We start from the raw sequence: 26,116 nt of genomic DNA on the forward strand, positions 1-26,116 counted from the left end.
TAAGTGCAAGCCAAAGGTTTTACATCTGGCAAAGCAATCCTTCAAGTATCCAGACTACTGAAAAACAGTTGTGCATGTGCAAGAACTCTTCTTGAGGAGTGCACTTCCTTGAGTTTCATCCAAGTAAGAAATAACTGAGACAAATTCAGCACAATAACTGAACATTTATTATATTTAATTCTAGAATTACAAATAAAACAAAGGTGTGGACATAGGTAAAAGAGTATACAAATGTCATTTTTTAAATGGCATGTGTTCTGACATATTTTATATACATATGTCCTGACAATGGAATATTAAGCACCTATATAATCAATTTCTATGATTTATATGTATATCAGGCCCTACCCCCCAAAATCAGAAAGTTATATAAAATAGAAATATTACAAACACTCAAATCACAATGAAATGTGAGCAACAAATTAAATCCCTCAGAGTCTCAAGCTTTCACCCTGGGTAGAGTGCCGGGGCATCACAGCTCACAACAACCTCCAACTTAGGCTCACATGATCCTTTTGCCTCAGTTTTTTCTATTTTTAGTAGAGACGGGGTCTCGCTTTTGCTCAGGCTGGTCTGGAACTTGTGATCTTAAGCAATCCACACGCCTCGGCCTCCCAGAGTGCTAGGATTACAGGCGTGAGCCACCACGCCTGGCCAATCCCTCAGATTTTGATTAAAATGTCTCACTTTGCATCATGCAAACATTATCCCTACGGTAATTCATGAATTTAACAAAATCCCAATAAAAATATCAGAAGTTTTTTTCTGAAGCTAAGAAAACAGAGATGCCTAAATTCATATAAAAGTATCAGAAAATGGCAGCTAGGAAAACCCAGAAAAGGAAAAGCTGGGGGAGGGAGTGGGAACCTAGCCTAACAGAACTGAAACAAACTACAAAGCCTCTATAATTAATACTCACATATGAGCAAACATTGGTGCATTAATAGACTGACTGATGGAACAAAAAAGTCCCCAAATAGGCCCAATTACTTCACTATTCCCCCATAATATATTTGATAAACATTCCTTTTATAGCACACAACATAATATACCAATGAAGCATTATCTATTATACCACTGAAACAGCGTTTACACAATTTTTATCACAACGGCTATCAACTGATCTCCAGAAGGGCAGAAAATATCTAATTCATTTACCTATAAAGCCATCCTTATGGCCCCAATACCACATGCAGGGCCTAATTTTAACAAAGCAGGCAGCAGAATGAATGAATGAATATCTACAGGCAATTTGGATAATTTCTCTCTGAATAAACTGAGAAATAACTGTCAGTCAACCAATTACTGCTAAATACTAGAATGTAAAGGTTTTCTTGACGAGGAAATGCAATGACATTCTGAAGTAACCAGAAATTGGGTGATGCTCGTAACTTAGTGGGTAGGGCACTGGTCACATACACTGAGGCTGGTGGGTTCAAACATGACTCGGGCCAGGTAAAACAACAATGACAACGGCAACAATAACAAAAAAATAGCCAGGCATTGTGGCGGGTGCCTGTAGTCCCAACTACTCGGGAGGCTGAGGCAAGAGAATCACTTAAGCCCAAGAATTTGAGGTTGCTGTGAGCTGTGATGCCATGGCACTCTACTCAAGGTGACAGCTTGAGACTGTGTCTCTAAATAAATAAATAAGGTAACTACAAATTATTGCAACTTTGTCTGACACTAAAAATGACCACCCTCCTAGACACAGACTCTCACAGGCGCTTTATTCCCAAAATCAGGCCAACTACTTTGACGGCTTATTAAAATAAAAATTTCAAAATGCCAAATACAGTAGCAGAAATATATTTATCACATTTAAATTAAAAACTAGATCAAAACCAAGAGTGGTGGCACATGACTATAGTCCCAGCTACTTAAGGAGGCTAAGGCAGGAGGATGCTTGAGGCTGGGAGCCAAGAGTAACAGTGCATTATAATCAGGCCTGTGAATAGCCACTGCACTCCAGTCTGGGCAACATAGGCAAACCTTGTCTCAAAAAAAATTAGATCAAGATAACTACCTTGTTGGTTTCTTATGGTCTTTTTTTTGAGACAGAGCTTCACTTTGTCACCCTCTGTAGAGTACTATAACGTCATAGCTCACGGCAACCTCCAACTCTTGGGCTCAAGCAATTCTCTTGCCTCAGTCTCCCTAGTAGCTGGGACTACAGGCGCCCATCACGATGGCTGGCTATATTTTTGTTGTTGTTTGTTTAGCAGGCCGAGGTGGGTTCGAACCTACCAGCCCTGGTGTACATGGCTGGCACCCTAACCACTGAGCGTCGGACATGTAGCCATGGTCTTTTTTTTTTTTTTTTTTGGACAGAGTCTCAAGCTGTCGCCTTGGGTAGAATGTCATGACATCATAGCTCACAGCAACCTCCAATTCTTGGTCTCAAGTGAGCCTCTTTCCCTCAGTTTTTCTATTTTTAGTAGAGATGGGTGTCTTGCTTTCACTTAGGCTGCTCTCAAATGTGTGAACTCAAGCAATCTACCCGCCTCAGCCTCCCAGAGTGCTAGGATTATAGGTATAATCCACCGCGCCCAGCCTCTTTTGGTCTTTTTCAAATGTGGTCATCACACTAGTATATTGTCCTTAACCCTAGGTTATGTCATTTTGAATTTTATTTCTTCCCTTTTAATCCTTACATATGTATTTTCTTGCCTTATTTAAGTACTGCCTAAGACTTCCAGTACAATGATGAATACAAGCAGAAACACTGAACTTTCTGCTCTTAAAGCAAATGCTTCTATACTAACTGATCATTAAATGGGATTCTGCTTGTAAGATTTTAATTGATAATACATTTTCAAGTTAAGAAGGGAGGTTTCTTCTAAGCTTAATTTGCTAAGCATTCTTTAAACTTAGGTGTTAAAATTTGTTCCTGCTTCAACCATGACAAACTTACGCTTTCTCTATTTTATTCTGTTAATGTGGTAATTACAGTTGACCTTGAACAATATGGGGGTGACAGGCACTGACCCCTCTAGTGTAGAAAATCTGCATGTAACTTCTGACTCCCCAAAAACTTAACTACCGATAGCTTACTGTTGACTGGAAGCGTTACCGATAAGATAAAGAGTTGAGTAACACCATTTTGTATGTTATACGTATTGTATACAATATTCTTAAAATGAAGTAAGCTAGAGAAAATATTAAGAAAATCATAAGAGAAAATATATTTACTATTCATTAAGTGGAGTGGATCATCATAAATGTCTTCATCCTCATCTTCATGCTGAATAGGTGGCTGAGGAGGAGAGGAGAGGAGAAATTGGTCTTGCTGTCTCAGGGTGGCGGGGTGAATGAAAATCCACTTCTAAGTGGACTAGTGCAATTCAAATACATTGTTCAAGGGTCAACTGTACTTAACATATTTTCATTTTAGTTTAGTTTTTTTTTTTTTTTAATTGAGACAGAATCTCAGTTTATCACCCTTGGTAGAGTGCCGTGGTGTCATAGATCATAGCAACCTCAAACTCTTGGGCTCAAGCGATTCTCTTGCCTCAGCCTCCCTAGTAGCTGGAACTACAGGCATCTGCCACAATGCCTGGCTAGTTTAGCAGGCCCAGGCCGGGTTCAAACCCACCAGCCCTACAGCATGAAGCCGGCGCCCTAACCACTGCAGGTGCCTATCCTCATTTTTAGTTTTAATCATTTCAAGAGGGATTAAACATTACAGGAAAGTTTATTAATTAAACTTATTATTGTTTATTATTAATCACTTATTTAGGACATAATTCTTTCCAGAGTGACGTCAAAGAAAATATGCCCAAAATTATTAAAGAGATACTCTATCTAAATTCTATTTGTATATGCTCAGAATCTCTTGTTTAAGTAGCCTAACTATGTGCTCATTCAAATATCAGAAAAGAGCCTTCAGCTCAAGGTGATACAAGGTTTTCTAAGCTTTCAAGTACCAGTTCTGGCTCAGCAGCCATAGCACAGTGCTTAAGGTGCCAGCCACATACACCAAGGGTGGTGATTTCGAACCCAGCCCAAGCCAGCGAAACAGCCACCACAAAGAAATAGCCAGGCATTGTGGCAGGCAACTGTAGTCCCAGCTACTTGGGAGGCTGAGGCAAGAGAGTCACTTAAGCTCAAGAGTTGGAGGTTGCTGTGAGCTGTGATGCACTGCACTCTACTCAGGGCAACATAGTAAGAGACTCTGTCTCAAAAAAAAAGTATCAGTTCTATATGAAATCAACACGGTTGGAAAATTTACTTTAAAAAAACTACACATAGCCCAGTGCAGTGGCTGACACGTCTAATCCAAGAATCCTAGGAAAACAAGGCGGGTGGATTGCCTAAGATCAGGAGTTTGAGACTAGCCTGAGCAAGAGTAAGACCCTGTCTCTAAAAATAGCTGGGTATTGTGGTGGGCATCTGTAGTCCCAGCTACTGGGGAGGCTGAAGCAACAGGATCACTTCAGCCCAAGAGTTTAAGGTTGTTGTGAGCTATGACGCCACAGCACTCTACCAAGGGTGACAAAGTAAGACTCTGTCTCAAAAAATTAAGTAAATAAAAAATCTATACAGATAGAAGCTACTGCCCTTTAAAAACTGCCATTATTTCAATATTCCCTCATATAATCCCACTATGTAATAACTGTCTTTATAATTTAAAATTGGGAACAGGCTAGGCATAGTAGTTCATGCCTGTAATCTCAGCATTCTGAAGCAGGAGAATTGCCTGAGCTCAGGAGTTCAAGACCAGCCTGAGCAAGACACAGTCTCTACTAAAAATAGAAAAATATTCCAGGCATTGTGGCGGGGGTCTGTAGTCCCAGCTACTTGAGAGGCTGAGGCAGGAGGATCACTTAAGTCCAGGAGTCTGAGGTTACTGTGAGCTAAGCCAATGCCATGGCACTCTAGCCTGGGCAACAGAGTGAGACTCAGCCTCAAAAAAATAGAATTAGGAAAAAAAGGAAGCCTGTTTCACTTAGAAGAATGACTTTTTTTAAAATCAGTGTCAAAGTAATGGCAAGTAAACGAAACTATAATCAATTTATCAAGCTTTACTTGGAAGTTAAAATCTAGAATAATTATAATGCTAACTCTACAAAGTCATATATGATCTTTATCCAATATTAAATTTGAATTCCATCATAATTAATTACTTAAAAAATTCCATATGGCTAAAGATACCATAAAAAAAGTTAAAAGAAAAATGACAAAGACAAAATAAATATAGAGTATAGCAAAGGATAAATATCCAGAATATATAAAGAGCTTCTACAATTTGGGTGGGGGGAATCAAATGGACTATAAAAATGGTTAAAACAATACAAACATGGAATTCACAGTACAGATGGCAATTAAAATTAAAAATACGGGGGAGTAGGCAAGATGGCTGACTGGAGCCAGCTTTACACAGAGGCTCCCATCCAGAAGGAGAGTTAAAGGACAGAAGTTTAGCAAATAAGCTGATGGTTTGGAGCTGAGCCAAGAGAGAAGATTGAAGAGTACACATCGCCCCTGCTGAGGCAAGCTGTGATCCCAAGGAAACAAACAATAGCTGAGGCTTCAACCCAGAGTTACTGATTCACTAGAATTGAACAGAGACCAGCTGAAAACAAGACAGAGGCAGTTAACCCCAACACACCAAGCAGGTCCCCGGTGTCTCAGGCTGTAGTACTGTATGGATTCTTTGCAAAACTGTAGGGGAAAACCTACGGTCACCAGTCCCAGCTCTTGGGCAAAGGGCTTGGTCAATCACTACTCCAGGAGACCCCAATCCAATTTCACCTTATCTGCTCATCTAGCCAAATGGTGAAAAATCATCATGGGGCAGAATCAGTGGAAAAACTCTGGCAACATGAATAATCAGAGTAGATCAGCTCCCCCAAGGAACGACAAGGTGGACACACCAGAAGATCCCATTCATAAATAAATGGCTGAGATGTCAGAAATCGAATTCACAATTTGGATTGCAAATAAGATTAATAAGAATGGAGGTAAAGGTGGAATCAGAAATTCAAGGAGCAGTTCAAAAGTTATCTCAAGAATTCAATTAATTCAGTGTCAAAATCACCAAATATTTTGACACATTGAGGCAAGAACTTACAGCCCTCAAAGATCTCCCTCAAAGCCCTCAGTAACAGAATGGAATAGGCAGAAGAAAGGATTTCTGACATTGAAGACAAAGCTTCTGAACACTCTCGAACACTCAAAGAGGAAGAGAAGTGGAGAGCAAAAACAGATCATTCTCTCAGAGACCTCTGGGACAATTGAAAGAAAACTAATATTTGCCTTATAGGAATTCCTAAAAGTGATGAAGTTGCTTTGAAAGGCCCAGATGCTCTACTCCAAGAGCTAATTATGGAGAACTTCCCAAACAAGGCAAGAGATTCTGAAATTCAGAGAGCAGACAGTTTCAGAACCCCAGCACGACTCAACCCAAATAAAGCATCTCCCAGACACATTATAATTAACTTTGCCAAAGTTAATATGAAGGAGAAAATTCTGAAAGCAGCCAGATGTAAGAAAACCATAACCTACAAGGGAAAGAATATTAGAATGACTACAGATCTCTCTACTGAAACTTTTCAAGCTAGAAGAGGGTGGTCATCAACCTTTAACCTCCTAAAACAAAATAACTTTCAACCCAGGATCCTGTATCCAGCTAAACTGAGTTTCATTTACGATGGAGAAATTACGTTAGTGACATTCACATGTTGAAGAAATTTGCCATAAATAAACCAGCTCTCCAGGATATTCTCAGTCCTATCCTCCATGACAAGCACAATCATCTACCACCAAAGTAAACTCACTCAGAAACTTTTAATCAAATTCCAATTTCTACAGTGGCAAAAGGATTAAAAGTGTCACTGGACTTTCAAAAAAGTCGAACTCAAAATACTACCAGGCTTATCAATATTCTCAATTAATGTGAATGGCTTAAATTGTTCTCTAAAGAGGCACAGGTTGGCTGATGAACACTCAGGCTGATATATGCTGTATACAAGAATCTCATCTTACCTTAAAAGATAAATATAGACTCAGGGTGAAGGGATGGTCATCTATAATTCAGACAATAATGGCAATCAGAAAAAAGCAGGTGTTGCAATTTTATTCACAGATACGATAGGCTCTAAACCAGGGGTCCTCAAACTTTTTAAACAGGGGGCCAGTTCACTGTCCCTCAGACTGTTGGAGGGCCGGACTATAGTTTAAAAAAAAAAACTATGAACAAATTCCTATGCACACTGCACTTATCTTATTTTGAAGTTAAAAAGCAAAACCGGAACAAATACCATCACACCGCCTGATGTGGCCCGCGGCCATAGTTTGAGGACCCCTGCTTTAAACCAACAAAAGTAAGGAAAGATAAGGATGGTCACTTCATATTTGTTAAGGGTAACACTCAACATGATGATATTTCAATCATTAACATTTATGCACACAACCAGAATGCGCCTCAATTTGTAAGAGAGACTCTAACTGACATAAGCAACTTGATTTCCTCCAGCACCGTAACAGTCGAAGAGTTTAACACCCTTTGGCAGTCTTGGATAGATCCTCCAATAAGAAACTAAGGAAAGGAATTTTAGACTTAAACTTAACCATCAACAATTGGATTTAACAGACATCTACGGAACATTCCATCCTAACAAAACTGAATACACATTCTTCTTATTAGCCCATGGAACATCCTACAAAATTGATCACATCCTTAGGTCACTAGTCTAACCTCAGCAAATTAAAAGAACAGAAATTATTCCTTGTATCTTCTCAGACCATCATGGAATAAAAGTTGAACTCAGTAACAACAGGAATCTGCATACTCATACAAAAACATAGAAACTAAATAACTTTATGCTGAACGATAGCTGGGTCATAGATAAGATTAAGAAGAAAACTACCAAATTTTTGGAACAAAATGATAGTGAACACGCAAATTACCAGAACCTCTGGGAGGGAAATTTATAGCAATGCAAGCCTTCCTCAAGAAAATAGGAAGAGAGGAAGTTAACAACTTAATGGGACATCTCAAGCAACTGGAAAAGGAAGAACATTCCAATCCCAAACACGGCAGAAGAAAAGAAATAACCAAAATAAGAGCGGAATTAAATGAAATTGAAAACAAAAGCATTATACAACAGATCAATAAATCAAAAAGTTGGTTTTTTGAAAAGGTCAATAAAATAGTAAACCTTTGGCTAACCTAACCAGGAATGAAAGAGTAAAATCTCTAATTTCATCAATCAGAAATGACAAAGATGAAATAACAACAGACTTCTCAGAAATTCAAAAAACCCCTTAATATTATAAGAAACTTTATTCTCAGAAATATGAAAATCTGAAGGAAACAGACCAATACTTGGAAGCATGCCATCTTCCTAGACTTAGCCTAAATGAAGTAGAAATGTTGAACAGGCCTATATCAAGCTCTGAAATAGCATCAACTATCCAAAGTCTCCCCAAAAAGAAAAGTCTGAGACTAGATGGCTTCATATCAGAATTCTACCAAAACTTTAAAGAGGAACTAGTACCTATATTACTTAACCTTTTCCAAATTATACAAAAAAAGAAGGAATACTACCCAAAACATTCTATGAAACATCACCTTGATCCCCAAAGACCCAACAAGAAAATTAGACCAATATCTCTAGTGAATATTGATGCAAAAATATTCAGTAAGATCCTAGCAAACAGAATCCAGCAACACATCAAACAAATTATTCACCATGACCAAGTGGGTTTTATCCTAGGGTTTCAAGGCTGGTTCAATATACATAAATCTATAAATATAATTCATCACATAAACAAAATAAAAAACAAAGACCATATGATTCTCTCAATTTATGCAGAAAAAGCTTTTGATAATATCCAGCATCCTTTCATGATCAGAACAATTAAGAAAACAAGTATAGAAGGGACATTTCTTAAACTGATATAGGCCATCTACAGCAAACCCACAGCCAATATTGTATTGAATGGAGCTAAACTGAAATCATTTCCACTCAGATCAGGAACAGGCAAGGTTCCACTACTCTTTAACATTGTAATGAAAGTTTTAGCCATCACAATCAGGCAAGAAAAGGCAATCATGTGTATCCATATAGGGTCAGAAGAGATCAAACTTTCACTCTTCCCAGATGATATGATTATATATCTGGAAAACCCCAGGAATTCAACTACAAAATTCTTAAAAGGGATCAAGGAATACAACAACGTCTCAGGTTACAAAATCAATATTCACAAATCTGTAGCCTTTATATATACCAACAATAGTCAAGCTGAAAAAACAGTCAAGGACTCTATTCCGTTCACAGTAGTGCCAAAGATGAAATATTTGGGAGTTTACCTAACAAAGGATGTGAAAGATCTCTATAAAGAGAACTATTAAACTTTAAGAAAAGAAATAGCTGAAGATGTTAACAAATGGAAAAACATAACATGCTTATAGCTAGGAAGAATCAACACTGTTAAAATGTCCATAATACCCAGAGCAATATACAATTTTAATGAAGTCCCTATTAAAATACCACTGTCATACTTTAAAGACCTCAAAAAAAAAAATACTTTATTTTATATGGAATCAGAAAAAAACCTCAAATAGCCAAGACATTACTCAGAAATAAAAACAAAGCAGGGGCGGCGCCTGTGGCTCAGTGAGTAGGGCGCCGGCCCCATATGCCGAGGGTGGCGGGTTCAAACCCAGCCCCGGCCAAACTGCAACAAAAAAATAGCCGGGCGTTGTGGCGGGTGCCTGTAGTCCCAGCTGCTCGGGAGGCTGAGGCAAGAGAATCGCGTAAGCCCAAGAGTTAGAGGTTGCTGTGAGCGGTGTGACGCCACGGCACTCTACCCGAGGGCGGTACAGTGAGACTCTGTCTCTACAAAAAAAAAAAAAAAAAAAAACAAAGCAGGAGGAATCTCACTGCCAGACCTCAGATTATACTATAAATCGATAGTGATCAAAACAGCATTGTACTGGCACAAAAACAGAGAGGTAGAAGATGTATGGAACAGAATAGAGAACCAAGAGATGAACCCAGCTACTTACTGTCATTTGATCTTTGATAAGCCAATTAAAAACATTCAGAGGCGGAAAGAATCCCTGTTTAACAAATGGTGCTGGGTGAACTGACTGGTGACCTGTAGAAGAGTGAAACTGGACCCACACCTTTCACCGTTAAATAAGATAGATTCTTCACTGGATTAAAGATTTAAACTTATAACATAATATTATAAAAATACTAGAGGAAAGTGCAGGGAAAACACTTGAAGAAATCAGCCTGGGAGAATATTTTATGAGTAGGACCCCCTGGGCAACTGAAGCAACACCAAAAATGCATTACTTGTCAAACTAAAAAGCTTCTGGCACAGCCAAGAACACAGTAAGTAAAGCAAGCCCTCAGAATGGGAGAAGTTATCTGCAGATTATGTCTCTGACAAAGGTTTAATAATCAGAATCCACAGAGAACTCAAACGTCTTAGCAAGAATAGAACAAGTGTTCCCATCTCAGTGTGGGGAAGGGACTTGAAGAGAAACTTCTCTGAAGAAGACAGGCGCACGGCCTACAGACACATGAAAAAATGCTCATCATCCTTATCATCAGAGAAATGCAAATCAAAACCACTTTGAGATATCATCTAACTCCAGTAAGATTAGCCCACATCACAAAATCCCAAAACCATAGATGTTAACGTGGATGTGGAGAAAAGGGAACACTTCTGCACTGCTGGTGGGAATGCAAACTAATACATTCCTTTTGGAAAGATGTCTGGAGATCACTCAGGGATCTAAAAATAGACCTGCCATTTGATCCTTCAATTCCTCTATTAGGTATATATCCAGAGGACCAAAAATCACTTTATAACAAAGATATCTGCACCAGAATGTTTATTGTAGCCCAATTCATAAATGCTAAGTCATGGAAGAAGCCCAAGTGCCCATCGACCCATGAATGGATTAATAAGTGGTATATGTACATCATAGAATATTATGCAGCCTTAAAAAAGATGGAAACTTTACCTCTTTCATGTTTACATGGATGGAGCTGGAACATATTCTTCTTAGCAAAGTATCTCAAGAATGAAAGGAAAAGTATCCAATATACTCATCCCTATTATGAAACTAATTTATAAACACCCACACTTCCATATGAAAGCTATAAGCCCAAGATGAAGAAGAAAGAGGGGAGGGAGGAGAGGGGAGGGAGGAGGTTAGGTGGAAGGAGGAGTAATTGGTGGGACCACACCTACAGTGCGTTTTACAAGGGAACATGTTAAATCTACTAAGGGTATAATATAAATATCTTAACACAATAACTAAGAAAATGCAGTGAAGGCTATGTTAACCAGATTGATGAAAGTATTTCAAATTATATGTAAAACCAGTACATTAATGTACACAGCTATGATTTTTTTTTAATTTTTTAAAAAATTAAAACTATGATCGCCATGTTAATAAAAGAAATCAAACATCATGGTAACATTGTTAACTCACCAAATTGGCAAAAAGCAAAAAGATCTGTTAAAACTCAGAATTTTCCAGGTTACAAAGAAACAGGCATTTTTTGTATGCATGGCCATGAATGTAAATTAACACACCAGGTCCATGAAAAAATGTTTTGTTATAACATCTATGAGAGAAAAAAATCTATTCCCAGCTGGTCCCACTTTCTGGGTGGAGTTTGCGTGTTCCCCCCACATCTGCATGGGTATTCTCTGGGTGCTCAGGTTTCCTCACACATCTCAAAAATGTACACGTTAGGAGAACTGATGTGTCTAAGTGGTCCCAGTCTGAGTGATGTAGGTGTAGTGAGCGTGCCCTGGGATAAGATGGCATCCTGGCCAGGGCTGGTTCCCTTATGCCCTGAGCTACTAGAAAAGGCTCCTGCCACCTGAGACCCTGAAGTAAGTGAGTTAGAAGATGAATGAATGAGAGAATACCAATGATTGTCAAATAAAAATTCATAAACTTTGTGATAATCGTACAAATACACAATAATGAATGATGCAGTATGAAAGCACTCAGCAAGCACAACATATTTATTCATTCGTTTATACATGGTTGTAGGAGGTACTTTTTGCTTTGCAAACATCTATTTCTTGACTTAGCCTACTACCACCAGGACCACCCATCACTCACTGGTTCACCAAAAGCTGGGTTAATCATTACCTTGTTTTTATTTATCTTTCTTAATGTATGTATAGCTTACACCTGTTTCAATGTTTAATAAGAGTTCTGGGTCTTTATTTATAAGTTTGATGATGTTTTTGTTACCAAAAATATGTCATAGGAACTTAACTCTTGTTATATCAACTTAACTCTTATTTATATCAATTAGCCTGTGATAAACTGGTTTCATTATATATCCTTTTGCATAAAGTCCCAGTTTCCAGGAACCTATTGATGGCATTATGTGAGGACTGACTGCACTATACAATCTTTGGGAAGGGCAACTTCGCAGTATCTTACAATATTCAAAATAGAATTACTCTGTGACTCAGCAATTTCAATCCTAGGAATGCATTTTACAGAACTACTTAAACATTAACCAAAGGATACTCACACATGAGTGTTTACTGGGTCACTATTTTTAACAGCAATAGAGACAATCTAAATATTCACCAACAGAAGATAAGAGTCATCTATTTTTAATTGCTACACAATATTTCATACTCTCTATATTATGGTTAAAAAAGAATAATTTCAAGACAAATCACAGAACACTTAGTACAGTATTATTCTACTCCCTTGTTTTATTAAGAACAAAACACTATACGAGTGTCTATCAGTCAAAAGCATAGAACAAATCTAGAAAATTTACACACTCAACAATCAACACTGACCACTTCTAGGGAAGAAAATAAAATGACGTAGTAAGAGGAACCTGTCTATACATTTTGCGCGCTCTCTCTCTCTTTCTCTCTCTATATATATACCCATACTGTTTGAAATTTTTACAGAGAGCATAGATTCATAATACTTGTGTCATTAAAAAGCAATAAAAATTAGAACAATTATTTTCTCATTTTTTTAATAATTTAGATTTCAAAAATTTGTATCACACAATAGAAAAATATATTTGCAGTTTTAAAAAATAAAGAAGCCCCCATCAACCCATAAATGGATTAATAAGCTATTATATATGTATAACATGAAATAATTTCAGCCATAAAAAAAGATTGGAGACTTTATATCTTTTGTATTAACCTGGATGGAGTTGAAACACATTCTTCTTAGTAAAGTATCACAAGAATGAAAAAGCAAGCATCCAATGTACTCAATACTAATTAATATGAAGCCAACAGACAAACTAACACAGGCCCCCACATAGAAGTACAACTCAATTCAAGTTGGGGGAGGAGGGAGAGGAATTTGTGTGCTTCTACCTAATGGACACAACGTGAGGGTATACAGCACACCTCCCAGGTGCAAGACACAACTACAACAGGGACCTTAACTAACAGATGCAAACAATGTAACCTAATTATTTGTCCCTTCATATTAATATGAAAAATTTTTAAGTAATGATTAAGAGCCAATATTATTTATTTTTAATCACATTGTTTCTTTTGTTGTTTGCCTCCTAGTGTTAAAGACTCTGAATTGAACACAAATTGTCCAATTTCACTTCAAAAGCACATTATATTTGCCACTGTATTCCATATTATAATCTGTTATAAAACCAGACAAGCATATTTTTGTCACAGGTCCTTATGTTTTTATTTATATATTCAAATAATCCAAGATGGGCTCAGCGCCCGTAGCTCAGTGAATAGGGTGCTAGCCACATACACAGAGACTGGCAGGTTCAAGCCCAACCCACGCCAGCTAAACAATGACAACTCCAACCAAAAAATAGCCAGGCATTGTGGCAGGCATCTATAGTCCCAGCTACTTGGAAGGCTGAGGCACCAAGAGAATCACTTAAGACCAAGAGTTTGAGGTTGCTGTGAGCTGTGATACCATAGCACTCTACCCAGGGCAATAGCTTGACAGTCTGTGTCCAAAAAAAAAAAAATCCAAGATGATTAGCAAGATACTACCATACAGAAAGTACTGATTTTTCCTTCACTTTCAGAAAAATAATTACTAAGCAAAAACAAAGACACTACATACAAGAATACTCGATAAAACTCAACTGCTGTTTGTATAAAAATGTAATTCTAAAACAACATACTGCACCAAAAAAATGAAGGATGATGTACTACATATTAACTATACTAAGTGACAATTACAAAGGACACATTATGACAAGACATGTGATAAAACTACAACTATCCTATCAAATTCAGATTTCAAAAACGAAAAGAAAAAGATATATCATAGAATACTTTCTTAAAACAACTATTTCAAGTAGATTAGCTTTGCCTATTTAAACAGAGAAGAATTAAAATCACATTAATAGAAAAGGGCATCAGGGCTGGGTATAGTGGCTCACACCTATAATCCTAGCACTTTGGGAGGCTGAGGTGGATGGATGGCTTGAGCTCAGGAGTTCAAGATCAGCCTGAGCAAGAGTGAGACCCCATCTCTAAAAACAGCCAGGCGCTGAGGCAGGTGCCTGTAGTCCCAGTTACTAGTGAGGCTAAAGCAGGAGGATCTCTTGAGCCCAAGAGTTTGAGGTTGCTGTGAGCTATGACACCACAGCACTCTACTGAGGGTGAAAAAGTGAGTCTGTCTAAAAAAGAAAAAAAGAAAGAAAGAAGAAATCATACTGTGCTTGTACCAAAAAAAGACTACTTGAACCTGTTTTCTTATAACCTAATTGAAAGCTATAGAAATTACATATCTCTGCTTATTTCTTTTTTGTACAAATATGGATGTTTTTAGGATTCTGAGAAACAGATTCTAAAATTATAGAGGGTATTGGGAAAGTTGTAAGTCCAAATATTTAATGCTAGATAGGAACATGTCAGTATTATTATAAAAAACTAAAAATATTATGTATACATTGTAGAGGAATTGTGAAACTATACACATTACATATTTCCTGCTCTTCGGTATTTTAGAGTCTAGTTAGGAAGTCATGATAAAACAAAGCAGTTACATATCGTTGCTAAACAGAGTTAAACTTAATTATCAAAATATGCTTTATCAACACAAAAAGTAGTTCAAAATAAGAAAACTCAATTCACAGAACAAATATCTTCAAGCACACAAGGATATGAAGGCACTGTGTGTGTGTAAAATAAACACCACATGTATAACTAAGCTATTCTCATCCAGGAAGGCAGTTAAAATGATAGACATTTTAACTTACATGACAAGTGCCATAAGTAAAAGCAAAGAGTTCTAAGATTTCAGCGGGAAGAGCTCAAATTAGCTTCTAAATTATTTTAAGAAGCTGTACAGGAAGATATAATTTTTTTTTTTTTTTTTTTGTAGAGACACAGTCTCACTTTATGGCCCTCGGGTAGAGTGCCGTGGCCTCACACAGCTCACAGCAACCTCCAACTCCTGGGCTTAAGCGATTCTCTTGCCTCAGCCTCCCAAGTAGCTGGGACTACAGGCACCCGCCACAACGCCCGGCTATTTTTTGGTTGCAGTTCAGCCGGGGCTGGGTTTGAAACCGCCACCCTCGGTATATGGGGCCGGCGCCTTACCGACTGAGCCACAGGCGCCGCCCAGGAAGATATAATTTTAATGGAACCCTGAGGATGGGTATGACTTTTAACTATTAGGTAGAGACTAGAAAAAGGATAACTCAGGAGTAAGAAAGAAACATACATCTTCCTTAAAGGACTGTCATAAAAACAAAAAAACAAAATTAATTTAAAAGATGCAAAAAGATAGATATATGAGAGGATGAATAGAAATATTCCAAGTTTGCTAGAAACTAGGTTAAATTAAAGAAAAAAGATAGGGCTTAAAAGGTAGATTGGAGGCTTGACGCCCATAGCTCAGTGGTTAGGGCGCCGGCCACACACAGCAAGGCAGCAGGCGGATTCAAACCTGGCCGTGGCCTGTGAAACGACAACTGCGACAAAAAAACTGCTGGGCGTTGTGGTGGGCGCCTGTTGTCCCAGCTACTTGAGAGGCTGAGATAAGAGAATCGTTTAAGCCCAAGAGTTTGAGGTTGCTGTGAGCTATGACACCACAGTACTCTACCGAGGGCAACATAGTAATACTGTCTCATAAAAAATGAAAAAGATAGATTGGGGTTAATGATTGGAATAGCTTGAAAGACAGTCTAAGGCACCTGGATCAGATCCTGCCAACAGGTGCCACCCGTAGCTCAGTGGGTAGGGCACGGCCTAGGCTGGAGGGTTCAAACCCGGCCTGGGCCAGCTAAAACTACAATGGCAAATAGAAACCCTAAAACAATAGGGAGCTGCTATTAAAGGTTTCCAAGCAGTGATGATCCAAGCAAAATAATCTGATCAGGGCAGGTGCGGTGGCTCACGCCTATAATCCTACGAGGCCAAGGCAGGTGGATTGCCTGAGCTCACAGTTTCAAGACCAGCCTGAGCCAGAGTGAGACCCCATCTCTACTACAAAAATAGAAAAAAACTGAGGCAAGAGGATCACTGGAGTCCAGGAGTTGGAGGATGCTGTGAGCTGTGACCCCACCACACTCTACTGAGGGCAACAAAGTGAGACTCTGTCTCAAAAAATAAATAAATAAAGCAAAATAATCTGATAGTGATGCCCATAGTGGAGTACAGAAGAAAAGCCTCCAAACAAAGAAACCATATGTTTGTTAACTATGGCAACAATCTCAGTCTGATGTCAAAAAGACTGAATTATGGTAGAAGAATGAGTAAAAATGGAAAAAGAAGAGATGGGCTAACAGATTTCAAAGGAGAAATGGTAGGGGTTGACAATTAATTGGACTGGGAAGAATGGTCAATCAACTATAATTCAGGTTCCTCCCATGCTTGGAAATGTTAGATACTAACTCCTGACTTCCTACCGTATAAAATATAGATTCCTGGCTATGTGTGGTGGCTCACACCTGTAATCCTAGCACTCTGGGAGGCTGAGGTGGGAGGATCACTTGAGCGCAGGAATCTAAGAGCAGCCTGAGCAAGATCCAGAACCTGTCTCTACTAAAAATAGAAAAATTAGCTGGGTGTTGTGGTGGGAGCCTACAGTCCCAGCTACTTGAGAGGCTGAAGCAGGAGGATCACTTGAGCCCAGGAGTTTGAGGTTCCTGTGAGCTACGCTGACACCACAGGACTCTACCTGGAAAACAGAGTGAGACTCTGTCTCCTCCCCACCAATAAAAAACCAAAAAGTAAAGTACAGATTCCTTACCCTATCATTCAAGTCACAATTTGACCTCAAGAGTTCCTTTTCTTCCCCTCCCCACACTTAGAATTTTGTATCTTTTGATTTTGTTCTCTCTCTCCACTTGAAGATTAGAACAGTTTGAATCTAAGGGATTGAGCATAGACCACTGGAATTACCTAGACTGGGAGTGGGGCAGAAGTTCCCAAAAGAAAAAGTAAGATAAAGTTAAAAGAAAAAGGAATGGATAGGCAGGCAAAAATCACAAGTATCCTCTACTGAAGCAGATGGCAACTTACAAAGTAGGAAAACTGATAACTGATTACACAGAGGGGGCTGAATAACACTACTCCAAGGCATCTCTGATCTTTCCCCCTCATTGTGTAGAATTTAAAACTTCAAAAAAATTCCTTGACTGTGTAACAATATAAACATATTTTTAAACTTAAAAGAAAGTAATTTTCCTATTAAAGCACATTCCTAGGCCACAGACTTAAAAACAAAGAAAATGTTATAATATATTCCAAAATACAAGGTAATCACCAGGTAATAGTTTATTTTTCTAGCACTTTATGGTAATTTTCAAAATGTCTAAAATGTATATAATACTGTTTTGTAATCAGTTGTTTGTTTTTTTTTTTTGAGACAGATTCTCACTCTGTTGCCCAGGCTAGAGTGCTATGGCATCATCATAGTTCACTGCAACCTCAAACTCTTGGGCTCAAGCAATTTTCTTGCCTGAGCCTCTCTAGTAGCTGGGACTACAGGCACACTACCACCATACCCAGCTAATTTTTCTGTTTTTTTGTAGAGATAGGGATCTCACTCTTGTTCAGGCTGGTCTTCAACTCCTGGCCTTAAGTCGCCTGCCTTGGCCTTGCAAAGTGCTAAGATTATAGGCATAAGGCACCTATAATCAGGTGTTTTGTTTTGTTTTCTAAGTTACAAAACTGACAATCTTTTTTTTTTTCTATAGAAGAATAAAAAATTGCAACTCTATTAGGGCATGGACTTCCACATGTTCACACAGTACTTGCTCTGTTTGTTGTTGTTGTTGACTTGTTTGGTTTCAATTTTTCTTTGCTTTCTTTTTTTTTTAAAAAATTTTTGACATCTTTTTTCTGGACATCTAATGACAATACAAGTGAAAAACATCACATGGGGTAAGGAGTTTTGAAGGAGGTTCGAATGCAAGAGGGACTACCCTCTAACTTAAAAACAAACACAACATTATGAAGAAGAGCGCATCTTTGAGAAACTTTCTTCAAAGCAAAACTGACAATCATTTCAACTTTTGGAATCTATCCTGATAGATTCAAACTCAGGTTTCCTTATTAAATAATGCTTTGAATTCTCTTATATGCTTGATAGACATTATATCAGATAAATCTCTGCTCTTGAGTAGGTTCCAATCTAGTAAAACAGGGAAAGATAAATCATTAAGCTCAAGGGACATATTAAGCCCTTAAAGAAAGGTATAGTCCGTAAGCTTTATCTCCAAAATTAACTAAAAGCTTGAGAGCACATAATGGGTATTCAATCAAATTACCTACATTGCTAAGGGTTCAATACTAAAATGCATTCAAACTGATATTCAAACTACAAAGATTGGAAGATCCTGAAATGGTCAATAAGGTTATTACTAACAGAAAAGGGGATTTACATTTTAGAAAAAAATTTCAATACAAAACCTCAAAGTTGTCCCTAAACACTCCTTCCTCTAAAAACAATACAAAAATGTGAGAGACAGATGAAGACTTTAATACTTTAAGAATTTGTCTAACTGGCTTATTGTACCCTCAATGAATCCCCAACAATAAAAAAAAAAAGAATTTGTCTAGAGGCTCAGCACCTGTTGCTCAGTGGTTATGGCAATGGCCACATACATCAGGGTTGGCGGGTTTGAACCTAACCTGGGGCCTGCCTACAACAATGACAACTACAACAAAAAAATAGCCAGGCGTGGTGGCAGGCACCTGTAGACCCAGCTACTTGGGAGGCTGACGCAAGAGAATCGCTTAAGCCCAAGAGTTAGAGGTTGCTGTGAGCTGTGACACCACAGCAGTCTACAGAGGGCGACATAATGAGACTCTGTCTCAAAAAAAAAAAAAAAAAAAAGAGAATTTTCCTAGAACTTTTTTCTTCACAGACAGAAAAGAGTAAAAATCCTATTTTCCAGAATGCTAAGGACTACATGAAATGTCTATTTAAAAAAAAAAAAAGGAAAAAAATGTCTATTTTAGGTTAGTCACTTATTTTTTACATTTTAAGATGCTTTGCTGGGTGCAGTGGTTCAGCCAGGAGTTTGAGACCATCTTGGGCAACAGAGCAAGACCTCATCTCTTAAAAAAAATAAATTAGCAAATAAATAAATTAGCCAGGTGTAGTGGTGCATTCCTATACTCCCAGATACTCAGGAGACTGAGATAGGAGGATCACTTGAGCCCAAGAGTTCAAGGCTACAGTGATCTATGATTTGCACCACTGCTCTTCAGCCTGAATAACAAAGACCCCATCTTTACTGAAAGAACTTTTTTTTTTTGCAGTTTTTGGCTGGGGCTGGGTTTGAACACGCCACCTCCAGTATATGGGGCCGGCGCCCTACTCCTTTGAGCCACAGGTGCTGCCCTACTAAAAGAACTTTTTAAAAAGAAGATGTTATAGACCAATGTACTCAATACTAATATGAAGCCAGTAGACAAACTAATACAGGCCCACACAAGAGAACAACTCAATTCAAGCTGGGGGAGGAGGGGAGGAGAGTAAGGAGGAGGTAGAAGGGGCATGGGTGTGGTTCCCACCTAATGGGCACAATGTAAAGTATATCGAACATCTTCTGGATGCAGGACACAACTACAACCGGAACGTCACCTAACAAATGCAAACACTGTAACCTAATCATTTGTCCCCTCATATTAATCTGAATTTTTTTAAAAGATGTCACAGCATATCACACTAAAGAGAAACTCCTATCAGTTATTAGATTCATCTTAATTATTATATATACTGTTAAAAAATTTTTGTTTTGAGACACAGTCTCACTTTGTCCCCCTCGGTAGAGAGTACTATGCTGTCACAGCTCACAGCAACCTCAAACTCTTGGGCTTAAGCGATTCTCTTACCTCAGCCTCTCAAGTAGGTAGAACCACAGGCACCTGCCACACACCAGGCTATTTTTAGAGATAAGGTCTCCCTCTGGCTGAGGCTGGTCTCGAACTGGTGAGCTCAGGCAATTCACCCACCTTGGCCTCCCAGAGTGCTAGAATTACAGGTGTGAGAAACCATGCCTGGCCAGTTAAAAAAATTTTTAAGTGATCACCTAACCAAAACTACACTAATTCAGGACCCTGAAAACAGGGTAACTGTAGAATGCACATCAAAAATGTCAGGAAACCACTGATGAATAAGTCACTTAACTTCTCTGTGCTATGAAAAAGTTGGACTTGGCTTGGCACCCATAGAGCAGTGGTTAGGGTGCAGGCCACATACACCAAGGCAGCCAGATTCAAACCCTCCTGGGCCTGCTAAACAACAAGGACAACTGCAACAACAACAACAAAAAATAGCCAGGTGTTGTGGCAGGCGCCTATAGTCCCAGCTACTTGAGAGGCTGAGGCAAGAGAATCACTTAAGTCTAAGAGTTTGCAGTTGCTGTGAGCTGTGATGTCATAGCACTCTACTGAGGGAGACAAAGTGAAAGTCTGTCTCAAAAAAAAAAAAAAAAAGAAAGAAAAAAGTTGGACCCTATGACCCTATGATCGGGGGAAAAAGTGTTTACATATCCAATTTTATATACAACCCACAGGATTCCTCATAATTGCCAATTGACAGACTTCTTAAAGGTCTACATCTCTCAGGTTAAGGTTAGCTGGATCTCAGCCAGCACTAAAACATCAGTGTTTCTATAAGCAAAAAATTTAACAATAAAGTTATAAGGTAATTGACAAAGCAGAGAAAATGAAAAAAGTGCCTAACAGTACAAGTAATAAACTTCACTAATAAAAGACTTTTTTTGAAACAGTGTCTATGTCACCCTCGGTAGAGTGCCATGGCATCACAGCTTACAGCAACCTCTAACTCTTGGGCTTAAGCGATTCTCTTGCCTCATGCTCCGAAGTAGCTGGGGCTACAGGTGCCCACCACAACTCTGGCTATTTTTTTTGTTGTAGCTGTCATTGTGGTTTGGCAGGCCCCTGACAGCCCCAGTGTATGTGACCAGTGCCCTAGCAGCTGAGCTATAGATGCCAAGCCACTTTTTTTTTTCTTGAGACAGAGTCTCACTTTGTGGTCCCCAGTAGAGTGTTGGGGCGTCATAGCTGACAGAAACGTCTAACTCTCGGGCTCAAGCAATTCTCTTCTCTTAGCCTCCCAAGGAGCTGGGACTACAGGTACCCACCACTACGCCTGGCTATTTTTAGAGATGAGGTCTTGCTCTAGCTTAGGCTGGTCTCGTAAGCTCAGGTGATCCACCCACCTTGGCCTTCCAAAGTGCTGGATTAAAGGCATAAGCCACTACGCCCAGCCTAATAAAAGACTTTTAAATTCAAAAATTTAAAAGCATAAGGTTTTGGCTCGATGCTCACAGCACAGTGGTTACAGCACCAGCCACATATACCAAGACTGGCGGGTTCAAATCCAGCCCGGGCCAGCTTAAAAAAAAAAAAAAAAAAACACACACACACAATGACAACTGCAACAAATAATATCCAGGCATTGTAGTGAGCACTTGTAGCCCCAGCTACTTGAGAGGCTGAGGCAAGAGGATCTCTTCAACCCAAAAGTTGGAGGTTGCTGTGAACTGTTATGCCAAAGGCAGCAAGGCACTCTACCAAGGTGACATACTTAGACTGTCTCAAAAAAAAAAAAAAAAAGCATGTGGTTTTTCTCACTTACAAAAATTGTCAAAAACACTAAAAATCTTACAATGTTAATTGCTGGTACTGCATTTTCACAAGTTTCGGTTTGGGTCATTTGTAAACAAGAGACTCCCCCAAGCAAAGATACACAGACTGCACAGGATTTCAGAGTCTCCTCTGGACTGGTTTCCCATTAGGTTGTTTATCCCAGGATTTCCCTTTGCTATTCTCTGCCTTTCCCTTTCTATATAAGAAAACAATCACCTTAGTATTCCTCTTTCACAGTATGCCCCCTCATTTTGATGAGCATATTCCTTCAGTAGCTTCCTAAGAAAAGATGACTGAATATAATTTTTGGATATCTGGCATGCTCCCAAATGCCTTTATTTTGCCTTCACATCTTTCCTCAGAACTTGAGAGCATGCTCCACTATATTCTCCCTTCTGGTATTCTGTTAAGAAGTCAGTGCCATTTCTAATTTTTAATATGAAAATAATGAAAAGTATAACAAGTAAGTGGCAAGTCCCTCCTCTCTCCCACTGGGGGGTAACTGATTGCTTTCACTGTAGAACGTCTAGCAGGGTGACCTGGCTGTTTCATTGGGAGACTCCATGTATCAGTATTTATAAATGTTTTCTTTGGAACCATCCAATTTTTTTTACAGAAAAGATTTCTTTATAAAGAGGAAAAAACATAACTGGTTGCTAGTGTTCTTGGGTCTTAACAGTGCAAGGGGGCTTCAAGTTTCACCATTTAAGATGTAGCCAGTTCCCCCATTTTCAGATGGGCATTTCACCATCACCTTCTACAGTAGCATGTATCCCTGGGCCTGGAGCCAGTTTGGTTAACCTTCTCCACAAGATAAATCTTTACCTTTTTGTGAGAGTGAGAGAAGAACAGTCAGCTGCCAGACCAGAGTGAAGTGTATACAGAACAAATATTAAACCTCATATCTCACCTGTGCCACAGAGATAACTGGTCCCTTCAATCCCTGAGTCTTTCTAAAGATCTGTAATAGAACAGGCTGGAATCCTGCAAGGACATGGTATCCCCCTTTATATGTACATATACAATGCAGATTATTTATATTCTATTTTCTCTGATAAACTACTCCAACCCCCTTCCATCTTCCTGAAATTTTCTGAAATCGCTTAGTTGTCGTCTCCTTTCTGCTCTTGTAGATGTATGCTGTTTTTATCCCTTTACTTTCCTTGAAAGGGGTTTTGGAACACAGCAGAAACAAACATGTTTGTTCAGTTCCCCATGCTTAAAAGACGACACAGTTCTTGAACAACTTTAATCTGATGCTATTATATATCCTGGGGCACATTCAGATTTTTTGAAGCTTGGAGTTTACACAGTTTGGGGGCTCCACTTTAAGAATACAGAATTAGGCATGAGAACCATTACTCAATTTTTGTTTTCATTCAACAATCATTTGTTAACACCTACTCCATGCTGAGCTAGGCACAAAGAGAAACTAACATCTATCTGTCCCTGTCCTGGAGAGGGTCCATGTCTGTGACTGAGTCCATGCGTTCAACCTCTGTGTCCATGTGCCCATCCAGGCTCATGTATCCAGCATTGGAAGAGTCGGCCACAGGATACAGCTGCATGGTCAGCTCCCAGAGCTTGGTGAAGGCAGGCCTGCCACAGAGAAGATGTCTCTGACCTTTGTGAACGCTGACGTCATGGCCACGCTGCCACTACACAGCCACCACCACTATGCGAGCCCACCAATATTCAATTTACAGACAGGGTCTCACTCTTGCTCAGGCTGGTCTCTACTCCTGAGCTCAGGCCATCCAACCACTTTGGCCTCCCAAAAAGCTAGGATTACAGACAGGAGCCACTGAGCCCCACCTAATTTCATTATTCTTTAATTCACAAATATTTACTAAAGATATACTATGTATCCAATTGTTTGAGGTGCTATTTTGAATGTATCAAATGCCACTTCACTCTTCTTAAATTTAAAAGACTTTTTCCATTCCTCTTTACAAAATTCCCAAAGTCCAATTGTAGAAAAGCTCTATTAAATAGCTGGGCATTGTGGCAGGCGCCTGTAGTCCCAGCTACTTGGGAGGCTGAGGCAAGAGAATCGCTTAAGCCCAGGAGTTGGAGGTTGCTGTGAGCTGTGTGAGGCCACGGCACTCTACCGAGGGCCATAAAGTGAGACTCTGTCTCTACAAAAAAAAAAAAAAAAAAGAAAAAGAAAAGAAAAAAGCTCTATTAATCTTATTTATATTGTTGGATTAATATGATTTTGAATAATCTAGCCAATCAATAAATTTAAAGCCTGATGACACAATTATACAAAAGTAACAACAGAACTAATTAATATAGGCAACACTAACAAGTAAAAAGAACTTTTGTATCTGCTCCTACCACATGCAGCATTTAAAGCATTTACATAAGAAATCTTGTACTAGGGCGGCACCTGTGGCTCAGTGGGTAGGGCACCGGCACCATATACCGAGGGTGGCGGGTTCAAACCCAGCCCCAGCCAAACTGCAACAACAAAAAAATAGCCGAAATAGCCGGGCGTTGTGGCGGGCGCCTGTAGTCCCAGCTACTCGGGAGGCTGAGGCAAGAGAATCACTTAAGCCCAGGAGTTGGAGGTTGCTGTGAGCTGTGTGAGGCCACAGCACTCTACTGAGGGCCATAAAGTGAGACCCTGTCTCTACAAAAAAAAAAAAAAAAATAGCCGGGCGTTGTGGCAGACACCTGTAGTCCCAGCTACTTGGGAGGCTAAGGCAAGAGAATTGCCTAAGAACAGGTGTTAGAGGTTGCTGTGAGCTGAGTGACACCAAAGCACTCTACCGAGGGAGAAAAAGTATGACTCTGTCTCTACAAAAAAAAAAAAAAAAAAAACAAAGAAAGAAAGAAATCTTGTACCTTGTACTAAAGCATGGATTTTCTTTTTTTTTTTTTTTAATTTCTCACAACTCCTAGGTCACCCAAATCTTTGCACATAGAAGGCTATTTAAAAATTAGCTGCTGATTGGCTGGTTGATTGTGTAGTATAAGAAATCCTTTTTTTAAATGGCCAGGTGTTGTGCTGGGCGCCTGTAGTCCCAGCTACATGGGAGGCTGAGGCAAGAGAATCTCTTAAGCCCAGAGCTGGAGGTTGTTATGAGCTGTGATGCTACGGTACCCTACCCAGGGCAACGGCTTAAGGCTCTGTCTCAAAAAAAAAAAAAAAAAAAAATCCTTTTTGGGAGACAGAGTCTCATTTTGTCGCCTCGGTAGAGTGCCATTGCATCACAGCTCACAGCAACCTCCAGCTCTTGGGCTTAGGCGATTCTCTTTTCTCAGCCACCCGAGTAGCTGGGACTACAGGCGCCCACCACGCGCCTGGCTATTTTCTTTTTTTTTTTTTTTTTTTTGCAGTTTGACCAGGTCCAGGTTCAAACCCGCCACCCTTGGTATATGGGGCCAGCGCCCTACTCACTCAGAACCACAGGCGCTGCCCTAAAGCATGAATTTTCATTTGTAGCTTTCACATCTGGACCTTTCACAGTTTCTAATTCTTCAGTTCTAGTCTTCCGGGCTTCAGTTTTGCAGGCCTTTGCTCATTCTTGACATTTACCAGTGCAGAAATATCGCCATCTACTGGCAAAAGATGAAGTATTTTCAACAGATAGTGCTGGGAAATTTTAATACCTACTGTGGGGGCAGGAGGCCTCTACTCTTACTTCTCACATAATACTAAAGGATTAGCTTGAAAAGGATCACAGACTTAAATATAAGAGTTAGAATTATAAGTAGGCAGATGAAACACAGGAGAAAAATCTTTAGAACCACGTAGTCAGAAAAAGATTTCTTAAATAAGAGCCAAAAGAAAAAACTGATAAACTGGCCTAATCAACCCTCAGAATTTCTTCTTGGAGACATCATTAGGAAGGAAAAAGCTACAGGATAGGAGAAAGTATTTGTAAGACATATATCTGATAAAGAAATTGTATCCAGAATACATTAAGAATTCTCAAAACTCAAGAAAACAATCCAATTTTAAAACTATGAGTAAAAGATTTGAACAGACACTCAAAGACTACGTGAA

At 39.2% G+C, this 26,116-nt stretch overlaps 1 protein-coding gene across 3 annotated transcripts in view; it reads right to left on the bottom strand.

The window, feature by feature from the left end:
* The window catches only part of SMURF2 (SMAD specific E3 ubiquitin protein ligase 2), a 131,075-nt gene that overhangs the window by 94,160 nt on the left and 10,799 nt on the right, over window positions 1-26,116 (bottom strand). Inside the window, exon 2 of one of the 3 annotated variants that reach the window (XM_053570813.1) lies at window positions 3,193-3,256. The exons of the other annotated variants lie outside the window; for them this stretch is intronic. Within the exon in view, the coding sequence (XP_053426788.1) occupies window positions 3,193-3,199 (7 nt within the window). The 5' untranslated portion in view covers window positions 3,200-3,256. The remainder of the gene's footprint in view (window positions 1-3,192; window positions 3,257-26,116) is intronic. 3 annotated transcript variants of the gene reach the window in all.

Source organism: Nycticebus coucang, chromosome 18 (assembly GCF_027406575.1).
Source record: "Nycticebus coucang isolate mNycCou1 chromosome 18, mNycCou1.pri, whole genome shotgun sequence".
In the NCBI taxonomy this organism is placed as follows: Eukaryota; Metazoa; Chordata; class Mammalia; order Primates; family Lorisidae; genus Nycticebus; species Nycticebus coucang.